The following is a 17,745-nucleotide window of genomic DNA, read 5'->3' as shown; positions in this document are numbered from 1 at the left end:
TCTTGCCGTGACTGCCATGTCACTCAGGTGGCAAGTGCCAAGGCAGGCTTTGCCCTAGAGCTCTCTTTAACACTGCTCCAGCCACCCGACACAGCACCAGCAGGGACAGTAAAAGCCCTTTGCTGTTCATCGGAGGCAAATGCACATTTCTTTCATTATGTTTAAAAAAAAAAAAAAAGTCTATTTTAAGGTTTTTAATCATAGCAGAAGCTTGGTGAATCTCAGCTGTCCAGTGCTCGGGGGAAGTTTGATGCTTCTGCAACCTTCTACTGTGGCGATAGTGAGTCATCAGCCACAAAGCTGACCTGTTGTTCCACTTCCAGATGTCAAAACTTGACCGCAGGCTGGAGAGGTCTGAGTGCCACGGCTTTTTCTAGGCACTCGAGCATCCGGTTGATGGGTAAGGAAGAGTCACGGACCAGCCTTTGCTGGGACTTTTCCCTTCACCACGAGCAGGCTTGAGCCACATCAGCGCTGCTTCTGCCCTGTGGCCAGATAGACCATGGTCCTGCGGTGGGGAAGCTTCCCAAGGGAGGGTGCCCTCAACCTCAGCCGGCAGGAGCCGGGGTGAATGTGGCAGTAAGTAAATACCCAGATAGTCACCGTAGGTTGCCTTGTCACCTGGGATGATTTTAGGAAAGGCTGGAGGGCACTCAAGGACTGCGGGTAATTTAGTTTAATGCAAAAGTATTCCACAGTCCTTGCTTTTTCTGCATGAGCTGCCCCCTTCTCCTGAGCTAGAGATAATTACCCTGCCTTATCTGCTTAGATCAGCTCAGCTGAACCAAACTTCCCCCCAACCCAAACATGACAAAGAGCTCGTTTGGACAGATTTGCCTTCGAGTTAAAAAGTAGACTTCAAAAAGAATAGTTGCATGTTTTGTCTTTCTCCCTGCCATCTCTTCCCTCTGCTTCCAGTTGAATACACAAACAAAAATACTGCACGCTGTTTTAATTTTCAATCACATTTTTTGAAAATGAATTCCAAGATACAGTACAGCATCTTAGTGTTCTACACAAAGCAAGCTTTCAGCAAAAGGTCAGAGGATCTTAGATGGTGTAAAAATATATCTTAAATAAAATAGTTTCTATAGGAGAGCAAGCTGTGTTGTACATCTCTAGGTCCTTAGAATAATTTACAGGAGGCAGAGGCCTGGTTGTACAATCCACACACTACAAAAGAGTTAGTGTACATTCATGCTACAAAGTTAGAAAAGGTAGAAGTTCCAGATGATCGGGGCAGATCTCCAAACCCAAGCAGTGGATGCAACGAGTGCACTCACAAGTGCCCTGTATTTCAGTCAGGAAGTTCAACGCTTCCAGTCCATAAAGTCAGGAAGCAGATTATAACAACTCGCCTTCTGAGGCATTCAGTTTATTCTAACTCATTCCTTTCAACTGGCCAAAAAGAACAACTTCTAGCAATAAAGGACTAGCTGGTTTATTTCTTTGTTCCAGTTCGGAGCTGGTAAGTCAGAGTTGCATTTTCAGTGTAACAAACTAAGATCACGGCTGTTTCTGCCATGTGAACAACGGAAACGGACCATGCTACGGTCTGAAAAGAACAATGGCGGGACTCTCCCAGCCCTTTTTAATAAAGGATCAGCTTTTGAACACTCAGATGGCTGAGCACAACGCAGCAACCAGGACAGTCACTTCTCCAGCCAAGGTAAAACTCTTCCCACCCCAGAGCGTCAAGTCTGGTACATATTCTAAGTGAAAATCAACCGGAAAAAAAAAAAAAACCAGCCACCCAAGATTTGTCCACACATTTCCTTTACAGGACCTGTTTACCTGTGGGGCAAATAACCTAGGTTTTGCCAACGAAGATTTTGGCCAGTGCCACGTTTCAGAGCAGAATGGGCAGCGCCAAATGACCACAGAAACTGGAAACAGCTGCTGCATCGAGCAGCGAGGGTCCGGTGGCAGGGCAGCATGCCTGGCCCCGCTGCAGCAAAGGCTGGGGGCAGGCGGGTAGGAAGAGAGTTTGTAAAAAATACAGCATTACTCACTCTCCTCACCTTGTTTGGAGAAAAGCAGCACTGGAGCTTACACCAACTTACCCCTAGTATAGCCGATGGTGGGAACGCGCATGCGCCCTGCTCTGGCAGGATCGGAACATTCTGGCAGCTGTTAATATCTAACATGTACCAGTGTTTGCAAAACCAGCTCTATTTAATTTGTAGAAATGCCTGTAAAATAACCACATTAAACAGCATCCAGAATATAAAACCTTCATGCTTTCTGCCCCAAACGCAGCAGCATTGGCCTTTCAAAGGCCATCTGTAAAATGAAGAAAGAGATAGTAGCAAAGTCCCTTAAAGCATTTAATATCCTAGAACACAAGCCTTTAAGACTTGTTCAGTTTCTTACACCACTAAGATGGTTTATTTTCCACACCTCACTCCTTTTTATTTCCAAACCACAGTTCTACTCCTGCCCTAGCAGTTCTGCAGCGTCAGGACTGAACATACTAAAAGGAGATGTATATAATCTAATTTACACTGTTTATTAAATAAAATAATTTTTTAATTGCAAATACTTTTAATCCAGGAGAAGAACTGGAGAAGCCTTACACACTGGGCCTAGCCTACTCTACAGCATCCCCAGAGGGAATGTGATGTTTAACACGTACACACCCACTCATCCCAAAACAGTACACTCTCCAAGAAAGTCAAACGCATGATAGGAGGGGCCTTGAAAAGGTAGGAAGGCAAAATGGTCATTAAGATCTGCCTTAAAAAAAAAAAAAAAAAAAGCTAAATAGTGCAGTGAAATGCTTTTAAATACCACAGACACCTCCACTGACTGGCAGCCAGTTTTATGAGCAGCTCTGAAGACAATTTCTAGCTGAGCTTTAGTGAACTGGGCGTTCCCAGCCAGAGTACCGAGAGGTGAGCCTGGCCTACCACCAGCATGGCCAGTTCCAGTATGAGCAGAGCATTCTGATTTTCATTTGCCCCTCTTTCCACGGCCTCTCCTGGAAGAGGGTTTGCCCGTGCTCCCTGTGGAGGAGCTGGCAGAAGATGCCACCGCAATGTTGATCTGTCCTTCCTGAATCTCCTGTCGGGTCTCAGCTGGGAGGTGATTGATTTTCTGTTGCGTCTCTAAGTAGAACATGACATCCCGCAACTGCTCCTGAATCTCAGAGATCTGCAGGTCCTTTTGTTCGCAGGTTTCCTTTAACACTCTCTCCTCTTCCTTTAGTTTGTTCTGAAGCAAGGCTTGATTAGCTCGCAAACACTTATTCAGTTCTTGCTCCTCCTTGAGCTCATTGGAAAGCTTGGCCACTTTGTTATTCAGCTGAGAACACCTTACAAACAGAAGCACAAGTCAGGAAAGCAGCGCACCATACCAAGATCAAACCCCACCACACCCTTTTTATTTCCAATCCCTTCAGGCAACTGACCCCCAGCCCCACCAAGACCACCCGGAATTTGGTTTTCTGGCAAAAGATGGGCATGGGGAGGCAACACAAAAGGACTCTTGATATCCTCTCAGGATTTTCTACTCAGCTTAAGGCTTGCTAGCACCTGTTTGCCTGCATATGGAATAGGATCTCGTGAAGCAGAATCCCTTCCTTTGTCCCTCCGCCCGCATAACCCAGGAGAATCCCTTCTCTTGCAAGTTTGGCAATCCCATCTTGTACCAAACGCCAACAGCGCAGGCAACAGACAGGGTGTGTTTGGGAGCACGTGATCGTCACCTTGAACACACATCTGTGACTTACAGAATAGGTGCCAAAAAGGGCACAGACATTACATGGGGTCCTGAGAGCACTAAAGGCAGTCAGGGACTCCCAGATGCTGGCTCCCACCACACTCTGAGTACAAGACCCTGAAAATACCACTTTGCTCAGGAGCAAGATACTCCCACAAGAATATCATTTACCTTCCCTGCTCCTAACAGCTTGGTGCTTTTGCCCTGAAAGTTTGCTGGCGTCATGCACAGACTCCTTCCCACTCAGGAAGGTGAGCTGCGTGAACCACTGCTCACTAGCTTGGGTTCCCTGCTCCAGCTGCTGCAGAGGCAGCAGTGACAGGGGCCCAGTGGGCTAGGAGGAATAGAGCACAGGAGGAGCAGAGCATGCAGTCCCACCTCGGGAGCTGGACCACGCTGATCCACATGGTCCCTGTGCTTCACATCTTTCCTCTAAACGCTTCCTCAGATCTACATTTTTCTCTGTGCTGGGTGAGATGCCTCTACTGAGCTGCCTTTCTTCTCTTTGGATGTATCCGCCAATTGCAAAACAGACCAGCGTCTACTTCTGAGCAGGCAGAGGAAGGATTACTGAATGCTAAACATGCAGGCCATGTAAAAAGAGCCAAGAGCCCAAAAGCTGTGTTCCATCTAACAGGCAATTTCAATTTGTGAACACCTACAGAAACGAGAGCTTTTTTTAAAATAAGCTGTGTTCTCAGTATACCAGTTTAAATAGCTCGGAATTGCCCAGGAATAGCAAGACTTTTTTTTTTTGTTGTTGTTGTTTTGGATGTCAGTGTACGGAGTTTTAATGGCTGCATGGAACTAAACCTGGCAGCGGTACCCACTTCCTTTCGACAAACTGCTTTTCTTTGAGCAAGTCATTCAGCCTCTGTTCCAGACTGTCACACTTCTCAATGGTTTCTTTAAATTTGGTCTTCATGTTGTTAATCTGTAAAAACAAACACACGGGCATTTCAAGCAGATCAAAGTCCTCTGCACTTTCATTATGACATTCAATTTTCTGGAGTGTTTTCCAGACTTTGACCAATTGCTATATCAAGGCAAGCAACAATTTTGAGTCAAGAAGAGGCTTAATTGTGATGAAGACCCTCTGCATTACACTTTGCGGTACCCCTACAAGGAACCATGTTGCCATGGAAGCTGCTCACACAGAACAGCAACTCAGGCTGCAAATCTGTGCCAGGCACCCCATTCAAACAAAAGCCGCATCGGATCCTTAACTTCTTATTGACTGCAGTTAAGCATTCATTTAGCCATTCTCTCAGATGTTTTTGTATCTGTCAGCAGACTTAAATTTCCATCTTCGGGTTTTACAATGCCAGGCTTTTGCTCATTTTAAACTAAACCTCAAATAAGTATGGTAAAAGTCTGAAAATTAACATGCTACTTTGCTCAGCACTGACTCAGCAGCTTGCTGTCATAAGGCAGTGACCTACTGACACAAATATCTTACTCATGCAAAACACAAACAGAAACACACATACATTGGCTTCCTCTTCCTCTCTACTTCACAACTCAAGACAGCTACTGCTGAAGAAAACCGAGCTTTCATTCTCTAGGCACTGCACAGAACATGTCGAAACCTCTAATGTAAGACTTACAGGAAATTTATGGACAGAAATACTTGTTTCCCCTATATTAGTATCAGAAGCGTGCTTGCATGTAGTGAAGGCAGGAATTTAGAGGAAAAATGCTTTCCTGGAGGAGCAATTTGGATAAATATCAGTGTCAGCACACATGGTGCCTTTGCTGATGCCAGAGTCAATGCAGAGCTGGTTTTAAGCCTTCCGGCCTTAATCACTGAATGTTTATGCAGCTGATGGTTAATTTGGGGAAACAGCCTGAGCACTGATAGTGGAATACACTGCATAGTGGCACTGATCCAGACAAGACTTACATGGAGCAAGTGACATGAATAAGACTGTAAGGATCTTTAAACATGAAACCACATTTGGGGCGTATATCGTAGCCATTTCACTTTGAGGTTGCTTTGTGGATCATGTTTCCTGGTCACATACAAGATGATTTTTCTATATCTTTTCCTTTTATAGGGTCCTCCATAAGATTTCTGGGACTGTTCTTTAGAGCAAGGTCAACCACTATTTCAGTAGTTCTAATTTCTACGTTTACAATACTACTTAACTACAGATACTAAATGGTTAATTAGAAGTCATGTAGGCAGTTCAGTTAAGGACTCAACCCTGAATCCTGACTCACTTTAAACCTAGTTGAAAGGATCTATGTGGAGCGAAAAGCATTCAAATATTCTCACTGGATTTCTGCTCGTGACATTTTGAAGCAGTCCTGCCTACAGGATGCTTTATAGGAGGAGACTCTGAACTTTTCCCAAAGGGTGATGAGGAGAAATAGGGGATCAAAAAGAAAGGGCAAATCAATATGCATTTGGAGCAGAAAGACAGCTTCCACTTTCTGCAGCCAAGCACATTAAAGTCATATTGTCTATGCTACACTAACCTTCCCTAGAGATACACGTCAGCGTGAGACGGATGACACGGGCAAGCAGGGATCCTGCAGCAGCGCAGACTTGTTTTCCCCACTGCTGCAGTTTCCTGAGCAGCACATTTAAATCAGCCCTCAATCTAGGTGGCAATCTACCTACTTCCGCACCGCTGAGCAGCAAATTGCTAGATCTGAGCATCGAGATAAGAGATACGTCTTGAAGCCAATTTTCTCAGCTGGTAGTGGAACAGGCTATGCAAGGCCACGTCATGCAACGCTCAGGCTGCCCGAGAGACCAAACAGTGGCATCTCCCATCGAACTGAGCAGTGTCCAGGGGCTGGTTTCAGCCGTTTCACACATTCCCAGAGCAGAGCTCACCTCTTCAGCCGTATCCTTTTCTATTCGGACAATCTTGTTTTCCCAATAGATTCGCTGTGATTCCAGCTGGCTTGTTAGCAAATATGAGTACTACAAACACAGAAGATACACACAGAACAGTCAGCTTTTGCATAAGGGTGGCTATGCTGATTAAGAAGACCAAAGGGCTTCAATATACAAATCAATTTAATCAGATGAAATTGAGCATACAGGACATTCTGAACATACATGCAAACTGCAGATCCAGCAGGTGTGTTTCACCAATTTGATTTCAAAATCAAATCACTTGATTCTTTGAAATCAAGGAAAGCCTTCAGAGCACAACAGCAAGGATCAAGCACAAGTTCTGCCAAGCCATACCCAGTGTCACGTCAAGAACTTTTTCAAGAGGAGACATTTTTCATTGTAGTAGCAAAAAGCCTCTACAACTTTTACACTCCACAGGAAATGAAGCATCAGCTGTCTCAGTCACAAATGTCTGAGGTCCCAAAGGCTGCGTTGCAGAGTTCCCCATTCAGAGCCCAAACCCAGGGTAAATGCACACATCTAGCTTTGCTGTCAGAACCTCTCTGGGAAAACACCCTTAGCTGCATATAACCACTCACAACTATTGTTCTACAAGCATGGCCCATTCCAATGTTATTTTGGCACCCGAACAAGGATATATGCCTTACATCCCATCTTTTCCCTTCTGGTTTTGCACATGAGTTGTGTGCAAAGAAGATGGGAAAACACCATCATTTCTTATCATCAGGCTAATAAGCACCAAATTAGGCATTTGATACAGAAATAAACATGTGCAAAAAGCCTTGAACACACTGCCAAATCCATTCTTGCTACAAATACTCAGATCTTGTAAGCTAGATAGAGAGGTCTTGCATACTTTAAGCACCAACCTGCCAGAAAAAAGGGTTAAAAATAGCTGGTTTAGCATCTAAGCATTGCTCAGAAAATTCATGGAAAAGAAAACAAATATTTATTTGAGCAACAAGCTTACAAAGTTTGGTCTCTGTGGGCTGTTCCTCCTCAGATACCCTTGTGCCTATTGCAGCTGAAATCATGCTGCAGTATATCTGCTCAGTGGAGCAGTAATTTTGAGTTTCTCTGCTTTACCCTTCTAGTTAGGATAGGAGAAGCTGCCCAACCAGTGAAAAACAAAAACGAAACAACAAAAACCTCACAAAAAACAGATCAAGAGAAGGACGCAGAACAGGGCTGGTATCAGACGAGCCTGTCTGCTTTCTTTGACAGCCAAGGTAAGCACACAGCTACAGATTCCTACATACTTGTTCAATTTACAAGCCAAGCTACTCAAATTGACAGTTCCATACACATCCTGGCTCTTAAGCCAAGTCACGGATCTACCAGGAAGGGTTTAGTGAGCGAGTCTGGGCATTCAGACCCATTTCATTCTCCAGTGACCTGAGTGTTCATCACAGCGTAACCAGCTCATCTTCAACCTACCAGCAAACACAGGACAAAACTGCAGCCAGCTTACACTTAGCTGCATTGGCTCTGCAGAGCCAAGAAGAGTTATTATGGAAGAAAAAAAAAAAAAAAAAAAAAAGAGCAGTAAAAACATCCTGCTTCTGCCTGAAGATGACTGCCTACATGCAGGGAGCAGGTCTGCTGCATAAGCTGATGTAATTGTCCTGTTGTCATATCTGGATTTGAAACACTTCCACACAGCAGCACAATGCAGAGTCCAACAAGCCAAAATATTTACCTCTAATTGTAAGGCATCAATTTTCTCTTCCTGACACATATCTCCCTCGCACTCATACTGAACTATCTTCCCATCAGTTTTACTTGCAACCAGTCGATGGACGTAGTTATCTGAAGGAAGAAAATTCAACCACAGGGAGTTTTAGCTTAAGAACACCCAGGTTGACACCAGTTATGCAGCACAATTAACCATGCAGACTGCTGCAACAGCATATTAGCAAGGCAGAAAGCCAACATCAGATGTATTTGTTATTTAGCAGACGTCGCACAGACACCTTGCAGGATATTTATTACAACAGCCCATTCCCATACCTCAGGGCAAACTGATGGAATGGGAGTAACAAACAAATTCTGCAGAGACTACAGGACCGCCCTGGTTCATTACAGAATCATGTTTTCCCTTCTCCATCTGCTACAGACCCACAAAAACTGCTATTAGAGAGGAGATGGATGTTCCCAAAAGACCAGGTATTAGTACAGATGCAAACCTTTAATCTCCAAGCAAACTCTACCACAAGTACTCTTACCAAAGGGTCCCAAAAGCCGTTTTACAAACAAGGTCATCCTACAAGGGAAGACAGAGCGCTTACCTCCAGCATAATCCCAGACTCTGTGGTTGGTCAACTGCATTGCGTAGGTGTGCTGGGTCTCCTCAAAGTGTTTGTAAGCATGTCGACTCACGTACCGGCCACAGCCTATATGTCCACATATTAAACAGATCCAAAGGTTCTGTCAACAAAATAAGAAAGCTCTGTGTATACAACGCTGTCAAGTGGTGGTGTTGGTGCTCTGAGAAAGTGTGGTCTGACCCTGACGGCCTGCTGATGCTGTGTACATCCAGTCACTTCCTTAAAAAGCAAACAGTGTTTACTTTGCCCCCTCCTGCTTTGAATCCTTTCTCAGCTGGAAGGCGAAAGAGAAGGAGGTACCTGCTCATTTGAGCCAATTACAAGCCTGCAGGTGCTGGGCATGTTGACAGATTACCACAAGCATGGATGGAAGAATGGTCTTGACTAATGAATGAAGCACCTCAGCAGGACCACACAAAAGCAAGCTCTGAAGGGCAGAGACTAGAAGGGACCACCAAATTCAGTGTTAGTTTAGCTGCCTGCTATCATATTCATGTTATCACACACACTCTGACCAGGTTATATAGAATCCTACAATGGTTTGGGTTGGAAGGGACCTTAAAGACCATCCAGTACCAGTCCCCTGCCATGGGCAGGGACGCCTTCCACCAGCCCAGGTTGCTCCCAGCCCCATCCAGCCTGGCCTTGGGCACTGCCAGGGATGGGGCACCCACAGCTGCACTGGGCAACCTGTGCCAGTGTCCCACCAACCTCACAGTAAAGAATTTCTTCCTTATATCTAATCTAAATCCACACTCTTTTAGTTTAAAACCACTACCCTTTACCCTATCACTACAGGCTCTACTAAAAAGTCCCACCTGCCTTATAAGCACCCTTTAAGTATTGAAAGGCTGCTTTAAGGTCTCCCCAGAGCCTTCTCTTCTATGCTAATACTTTTTTTTTTTAAGAATCAGAAAGATCTGTCAGAACAGGAAATCTGGGAGTTAAGATCCCTTCCCAGTACTGATTCCAACTCATAAGGAAAGCAGATACACCACTGACTGGCAAAATCAGCCCAAAAGCAGCCACAGAATTAACCCCAAAAGCAACTAGAGCAGCTGTGCAGTCAGATCTAGTCTAGATCTCACTCACCATCCACCCACCTACTTACTTCTTGAACTCCACACTCAAAACACTTGTTCTCTTCCACCGGCTCAGGTGTTTGGCAGTATCTGCAGACAGGACACCTAGAGGGCAATAAGCATCATGATGAGACACAAGCAGCTCCATCTTAATATTACAGTAATTAAAGAGAGCCAGAGAGCTCAAAGTAAACGCTTTATGCAGTGGGACGCTCCCTGTATGCACGCTTCTCTCAGTTCACATTTACCCCACACAAATTTGCCTCCATTCCACACAAGGCTACTGTTTTTAAGCCAGTAAATGACAGAAGGACAAAGAACCGCTCTTCCGAAGCCATTTCACAGCCTCAGCTTGATCTGGTTTTGCTGCAGTCTGAGTGTAGAGAACATCTGCAACCAAGAGCATCAGCGGGGCTGCCAGCGACATCAGCCTCTGCTGGTAAGCAAAAAAGCCATGACCAAGCTCAAGAAACACTTCCCTGCCTCAGTCATAAACATCGCAAGAAGCGCTTGTATAGATGTGTTACACATCTCGAAATATTGCTCCTCCGGACTGCTGCCAACTGATATCTTCAGTTCTCCATTACATGCAGGGTTTATGCAGCAGCTACACACTGTTGTGGAAGGATGCGGTAACTACACACTGCTGAGGCCAGCCAAGTCACAGAGGCAGGTACTCACACTTGGCAAACATACCTTAATACCCTAAGGAGATGCTTCAATTTCACCCCAACCCAATGGATTCGGTTTCAGCCCTTCCAGGAGGAACATCCCATAACTGTACCCTAAAAGATTCAGTAGCAGGCACCCCGCTATCATTTCTTTTGAAACTATACCACTGCCAGAAAGACAGAAGACCCAAGATCAGATGGAAACTTTGTCCAGACCCTAAGCGCTAGAAGCTTGGCGAGGGAGCAGGGTAACTGCTGTTGCCAGAACTGTTGATGTATTTTTTATTACCTGCTGGATAAGCTACAGAAACACTCAAGGGAGGAGACAACTGGATTGCAGTCAGCTTTCTATACAAATTCAGGTACTTACAGCCTCCGTGGCACCTAAGCAAAGTGGGCACAGATTTTCTTTCTTCGTTCTTCTAGACTGGGAGCTAAGTTCTGCTTAAATTGTATATTAGAGATTTAAGTGCTATTTTGGATCTTGCTCCTACACTGGCTAAGCTCCACTGCTTCAAATTTTAACTGGTTTTGATTTATGGAGCAAAGCAGCCCATAAACTTGAATAGGTACAAATCTGATTAATCTTACTGAGGTTCCGTTACTTTGGCTTACAAATGATATACAGAGGACTAAAAGCTTCCTCACACTCCATCAGAGAATCAGGCAATCAGGGGTACTAGTGACAGAGAAGAAAACACAGTGAGGATCGGCAGCTGCAGTATCTATGGCTGCCTGATGTGCAGTGAAACAGCAAATAGTGTCCAGAGGAATGCAAATATGCACAAGTGACAGCAGCACCTGGGTGCCAGCTGCACCCCCACAGTCAGGTAGCTTGGACACATCAAAATCCTCATCTACAGGGATGTGGAGAATTGTAATAGCAAGAACAGGAAAGAGTTAGCAGTAGCAAAAAGTTCAGCTGCTTTAAGGACAGACCCAGGTCCCATCCCCAGCCCTGCCCAGTGCCACAGAGGGTCTCCCAGAGCCAGTGACACAGCCTCCCATCACTCAGCCCATACCCACCTCGAATAATACAGCCTGTCTAGGGCAGCTGCCTCCCCTTCCCAATTTACTGAGTGATCTTGTCATCGTTCCATCCCATCTCCCTTCTGTCTCCCTTTCCAGTCGTGTCCCCCTGCACAGCTGCTCTTGCCCAGCTCTTCTTCATCCTCTCCCAGCACCTAAATAAGGCAGCAAGACTGCAGAGCTCCCAAAAGGACTCCTAAGCTCCAGCAGCCAGATGTGCAGATCTGCCTACAGTGCAGCCTCAGCTATGCTGAGGAAACAAATGACCAGACAGACACGAAAGACCGAACGAAACAGGGCTCTGTGTGCACCCAATGCTGTTTACCCCAGTATTTTTATCCTACAGTATTTTAAAATTATCAGCATTACTCTACAACTCCCTGCCTGCCTTGGCAGTGAGGCCCATGGGAAACACTGTTCAATTACTTTTGGTGGGGAGATTTCTCTCTGGGAGTCCCTTAATGAGAAAAAGAGCATTAGAACTTGCAGTAATTCCTTCCCCTACCCTCCAATGAGCAGAACCAGTCTTGTCAGCACATAACCACCACACTCAAAACAGAGTTTTAGATGTGGAAATAAAGAAAAGCCTCTTACGTGGTGTCCTCCCACCGCTGCAGACACTGGCTATGAAAGCTGTGGTTACAGAGCGTGGTAAGGATCCCGTTCACGGACTCATCCATCCTCTCCAGGCACACCGTGCACTTTGGGAGCTCTGTCAGATCCATCACAGGCAGGCTGGCCCCCTTCAAAAGAACAAGCAGAGACAATTAGCTCAGCACCTTCCAATCACCATAAATTAAGTACCCACATAACAAAAAGTCAAAGTTCTTTCCCATTACCCCTGGCACTAGGGTACAAAAACTACAAAGTAACCATGTGAGTCTACACAGTGGTTACAAATTTATTGAAAAACAAGGATCCACAACATTCAACAGATCACAGCCAGGACCCTCTTCAGAGCACCGGCCCCCTCCAGCTGCTGCATCTGCAGCCATCCCCATTCTGTTTTCTAGATTTGCTAGATGTATGACCCATGGCAGGCTTAGGTCTGAGATGCACAGTGGCGAGGCACGAAGCCCTTTAAGTCACCAAATTGTTCCAAGTAGCACTGGAATGGGAAAGGGGGTTTGGGTCGATGCAGTTAAGCAGTTCTTGCAGCATTCTGCCCCGTCCAAATAATCCTGTTAGAATTCTCTGAAATACAGGGAAAACAAAACAAATCAAACTTACATCTTCTGATTTGAAGACTTCAGCCCTTTCCACATACACCAGCTGGCAAACATCCTCCTCTATAGAGTTGAACTGCCGGCCGTTGCATGCCATATAAAAGCTATCTGCATCAGCCTGTGCACAAAACAAAGGAAGCCAGTTAAAAAGAGAAAATTCGCAGCTGATACAACTGAGGAAGAGGAGGAGAAATCTGCCACAATCCTGTCTTCTCCCCTCCACCCAGCCCTGTAATACCAGAGGAGCCATTTCAGACTGTCAGCTCGTGCCAGCAGGCATTGCATTTTGGCACCAGGCTTAGTTTTACCACTTGAAGACAAGAAGTGAAGTTCACAGCAGTGACAGCTACTCTGATATTTGAGCATTCAGCAGGAACAACGGATTTCCCTTCAGTATCTGATTTGCCCTTTGTCAGCAATTTCAGTGCATTTGCAAAGCAAATTTGGTCTCTGCAAAAATTTAAGAGGGCCACGTTGCAGGACGCATGTGTCAGGGAAAGGAACAACAATTTAACTGTGGGAAAGAATCCATTTCACTGGTCACAATTCAGGCATGCTCTGAACTGTGCCTTGCAAAAAGGCAGAACCAAAACAATACCTGTCAAATACATCATCCCTTTTCACCCAGTAACCTCCCCAAACCCTTTCTTTCGCAAATGATTGCACCAGATTGAGGCAAGTTAGCTGAAAGCCACATTCCTGGTCACTCCAGCCTGAAACATAAAGGCCCTCGAGATTTGCTTTTGCTACCTGCAGACACAGCCGTTAGAGGTCACTGGGGAACAGGGCTTCAGGGCACTTCCTAAGAAACAGGAATTTCAGGGTGAATTTGGGTAAAAGTTTATGAATTTGCTGCAAGGCTGTTTAGGACTAGATTATTTGCCCGTGTAATTTCATATGGCGATACACAAAATGCATCTTTACAGCTACTACAAATAGCCCCAAACGCACACAAATGCTGCCTCTGCACAACAGACAGGGGAAGTATCTTGCACAGCATTCATGGCTGGGGGAAACCTCTCCCTGAACCCCAAAATGAGTCATTTACAGTGGGGGGGGAGAGAAGGTACAAGTGAGAGGGTCCACACAGGAACTAACAGGGGCAAATGCTTAAAGCTACAGAGCTGAAGACGACCTGCAAGCAGCAAACTGTGTTATCTGGTCACAAATTCATCCCATGGGCTCTCAGTTTTGGGGGCAACTGTCCTTTTCACACTTGTCCTGGTTTCAGCTCAAATAGAATAAATTTTCTGCTCAGTTGCCGCGGCAGTGCTGTGTTTTGGATTTAGTATGAGAATAACGTTGATAACACACTGATGGTTTTTGTTGTTGCTAAGTAATGTTTATACTAAGTCAAGGACTTTTCACTTTCTCAGGCCCTGCCAGCGAGAGGGCTGGAGGGGCATAAGAAATTGGGAAGGGGAACAGCCAGGATAGCTGACCCAAACTAGCCAAAGGGATATTCTATACCATGGGATGTCATACTCAGCATATAAACTCAGGGGAGTTGGTCAGGGCCTGCTGATCGCTGCTTTGGGACTGGCTGCGCATCAGTCAGCGGGTGGTGAGCAACTATATTGTCCATCACTGGGTTTTTTTCCCTTTTGGATTTTATTCCTCCCTCTCCTTCTCACTACAATTGTTATTGTATTTTAATTATTAAGTTGTTCTTATTCAAACCCACAATTTTACCTTTTTCCTGAACCTCTTCCCCATCCCTCTGCAGGGGTCAAACGGGGAGCGAGCGAGCCAGCTGCACATTTAGCTGCCAGCTGGGGTTAAACCACACCACCACTGTACTGGCAGTGGCTGTGAGACCACCCAGCTCCTCAGCAAAGCAGAACAAGTCCTTCCTAAAAACAAAGCCCCACTGGCTGGGTCCTTTCCATTCAGCTCAGTAAAATGCCCACTCTCTTTTTGAATATGTTCTGAGATAGCAGAGAACTGTGTATCCTCACTATTTTTTTTCAAATGTCCTGCCAACAAGAAATAGGATTGGTAGAACACAGCAGTCACTGGCCTCTAGGTCCAGGCATGGGACTGACCTCAGACAGCAGCCCCACAAATTCTCTGGGCAACAGGACAGTACTGTTTCTCTGAGGGTAAAGTACAATCTTGGCTAACAGCTGGCCAGTGAAGCAGGGCAGCACTCCTGACAGCAACTGCATAAGACAGTGCGGTCACTTCTACAGCAAAGGGACTCCCAGCTCTTACCTGCGAGCTAAACTTTATCAGCACCATGTACTGGTTTGGAGTGGAATCTCGGATGATTTTCATGTGCTCAATTACTTCATAGAAGGAGGCCACAAACTTCATCAGGTCATGGCTGGTCATTGTAGCAGGGACCGTGAGGATGCACAGCATGGCGCTGCGCCTTACGTCTTCCTTTAAAGAGGTCATCTTGCTAATAAGACAACAGTGACACCAGGTCATCTCATTCAGAGAGGACAGAGGCATATGGCTGGACACATCACATTTCCAACAGTTGCAGTTAAAACAACAACGTTACTACCAATCTTAACTCTCTTTTGCACATTTGTAAATATTAAGAAAGGGAAGCGAGGGGCTGTGGTAGTGTCCAGCGTACCCACGTGAAACTATAATCCTTTGCTAAAGAGTAAAACTGGGCAGCTCCAATAAACAATGGTTTTGTCAGGGATCATTTGACATATGTTCTTCTACAAAAACAGTTGAAGCTGGCAAGCCACAGATGCTCAGGACTATTCCTGGAACAAGCGAGCAATGTTTGTAACTATTTCAAATGGCCATTTTGTGTCTCCTGATAGCTTTCAGGAAGACCTGAAATGGAAGTGCTCACGAAATTATAGAGGAACAGTGTGGAATTGTAACCCCTTAAATATTGGATGAAACCTCCTGCCTCAGACAGCTGCCAGGACCCCACAGATCACAGTTTAACTGTGGGATCCCTTGAGAAGCTGCCTTCAAATGTCATTTTTTTTAGGAACCTGCACTCATCTTATGCTCTTACAGCCCCTGGTACAAGTCCTCTCCACCTGGAGCTCGGGGGATCCAAGCTCCTCAAGCTCTACCATTAATGCAAGGCACGCTCTGCTCTCCTGGGTGCGAGTCACCCTTCCTGTTTGTCCCAGCTCAAGAGCCACAGCCCTAGGGCTACCGACTCACCCTTCCGGGTGGAGGCATCATTCAGGAGCACTGTTCCCACTAGAGCTACAATTAGTCAAGCATCCTTACTTTGTTTTGTACAGATGCATAATGCCGTGAACTATTTCAACTGAAGGATTCCCACTGAAGAAGGAAATCTGGTCAGGGAGCTGTTTTGAAGGTGAGTCTGGAGCAGCTTCACGCTCTTTACTTTGATCGTCATGTTTATTTTTGTCCTCGGCAGATGCAGCCTCTGAAGATTTTCTTCCTTCCACAGCAGCTTTTGTTTCATCTTTTACAAATCAGAAGTTTCCACATTACTAACGGCGCAACAGAAATACCTGCTGTTCCCTAAGCACAGCCTGCATGTGCACAACAGCACACTGAGAAGTCAAATCACAACTCTGGAAAGCAGCAGAATGAGACAGCTCTCCTCTTTACTGTCCCAGGGGAAATTCCAGAGCCGCCAGGCATCCAGGGCGAGCCCCTGGCAGGACGCTGCAGATCCGGCTAGGCGAGCTTTGTACCGGTAAAATCCCAACAGGCACCAGTACTAACACCAGGAACAGTTTGCTAAGCAGGGGCGAGGAGCCGGCTGCTCATCCTGTGCTGCTCGATGGCAGCTTGGATGTTTGGCAAGACTTGGTGCTTCCATCTTTAAACTTCCTCCCTACCAGGGAATTTAAGCACCTGCAGAGTGGACTAGTCTCATGGCTACAGATCAGCAATGCTGGCAAGCAAAACACTAACCAGCCCACGGCACAGCCTAAAATAAATTCAATTAAACCCTTATGGAGTGGGAAATGTTTGCCAGGAATGACCAGCTCTCCCATACGGACCCTAGCACACATTCCTTAATTTTCTAGTTATTTCCCCAAGCCCCACAACCGACCCAAGCCCCAGCCGCACCTCCACTGTCCCCACACTGGCAGAGCTGTCACCCACCCGGGTAGTGCCTGCTCCCCTTCCACAACAAAGAGCCACCGCACCAGCAGGGCAGGTGACAACCAGGGACCCCAAAAAGTGCATCACCCGCACCCGAGGCTGGTACCTGGCCGTGGCTGGATGGTCTCAATGATCACGTCGGTCATCTCCCTGCGGCCCAGGTGCTGGTGGAGGATGGCCGCCCGCTCCCCCGGGCCCTTCCCCTCCAGGCAGGACGGCACAGCCGGGACCGCCCCTGTGCCCTCCGCGGCCATCTCCGGAGCTACGCAAGAAAAAGGAGGCGTTGGGACAGGGCGGTGGCAGCGGAGCCCCGGTACCGGGAGTCACCGGCAACACCGGCACGGCGACCCCCACCCCCTGGGACCGCGGACAAGGCGCAGCCCCCTGCCCCGCCCCGGTGGCCAGGGCTATCCCGCACCCGGGCCCAGGCCCCCGCGGGGGGGGCCCCGCGCGGCGCCGCGGAGACTCACCGGCCGCGCTGTAAGCGAAGCCCGCGGGCAGCGGCGAGTGCTCGGCCAGCTCCAGCCGGATCACCACCAGGGACACGCTCATGAGCCCGGGCACCGCGAACCGCCGCCGCGCTCCGAGGAGGCCAAGGAGATGAAGCACCGCTTCCGCCTCCCGCACCTTTCCCCTCTGACCCCGCCGGGGTCACGCCGGCGACGCGATGACGTAAAGGCGGCGACGCGATGACGTAAAGGCGGCGACGCGGCGGCAGGCGGCGTGGGGGGCTGTGAGCTGCTCCTCGCG

At 46.9% G+C, this 17,745-nt stretch overlaps 1 protein-coding gene across 1 annotated transcript; it reads right to left on the bottom strand.

Annotated features, from left to right (window-relative positions):
- Nucleotides 1–937: 937 nt before the first annotated feature.
- LOC121094679 (BRCA1 associated protein) lies at nucleotides 938–17,658 on the bottom strand. The gene is made up of 12 exons (XM_040608641.1): nucleotides 17,466–17,658; nucleotides 17,102–17,257; nucleotides 16,141–16,342; nucleotides 15,142–15,331; nucleotides 12,932–13,045; nucleotides 12,296–12,444; nucleotides 10,031–10,106; nucleotides 8,881–9,019; nucleotides 8,292–8,401; nucleotides 6,566–6,655; nucleotides 4,551–4,654; nucleotides 938–3,313 (listed from the first exon to the last, which is right to left on the bottom strand). The coding sequence occupies exons 1-12, from the start codon at nucleotides 17,545–17,547 to the stop codon at nucleotides 2,953–2,955; spliced, it is 1,773 nt and encodes a 590-aa protein (XP_040464575.1). The 5' UTR covers nucleotides 17,548–17,658; the 3' UTR covers nucleotides 938–2,952.
- Nucleotides 17,659–17,745: the final 87 nt, after the last annotated feature.

This window comes from Falco naumanni, chromosome 1 (genome assembly GCF_017639655.2).
Source record: "Falco naumanni isolate bFalNau1 chromosome 1, bFalNau1.pat, whole genome shotgun sequence".
Classification (NCBI taxonomy): Eukaryota; Metazoa; Chordata; class Aves; order Falconiformes; family Falconidae; genus Falco; species Falco naumanni.
The sequence above is the reverse complement of the archived record's forward strand: the minus strand, read 5'-3'. Positions and strand labels throughout refer to the sequence as shown.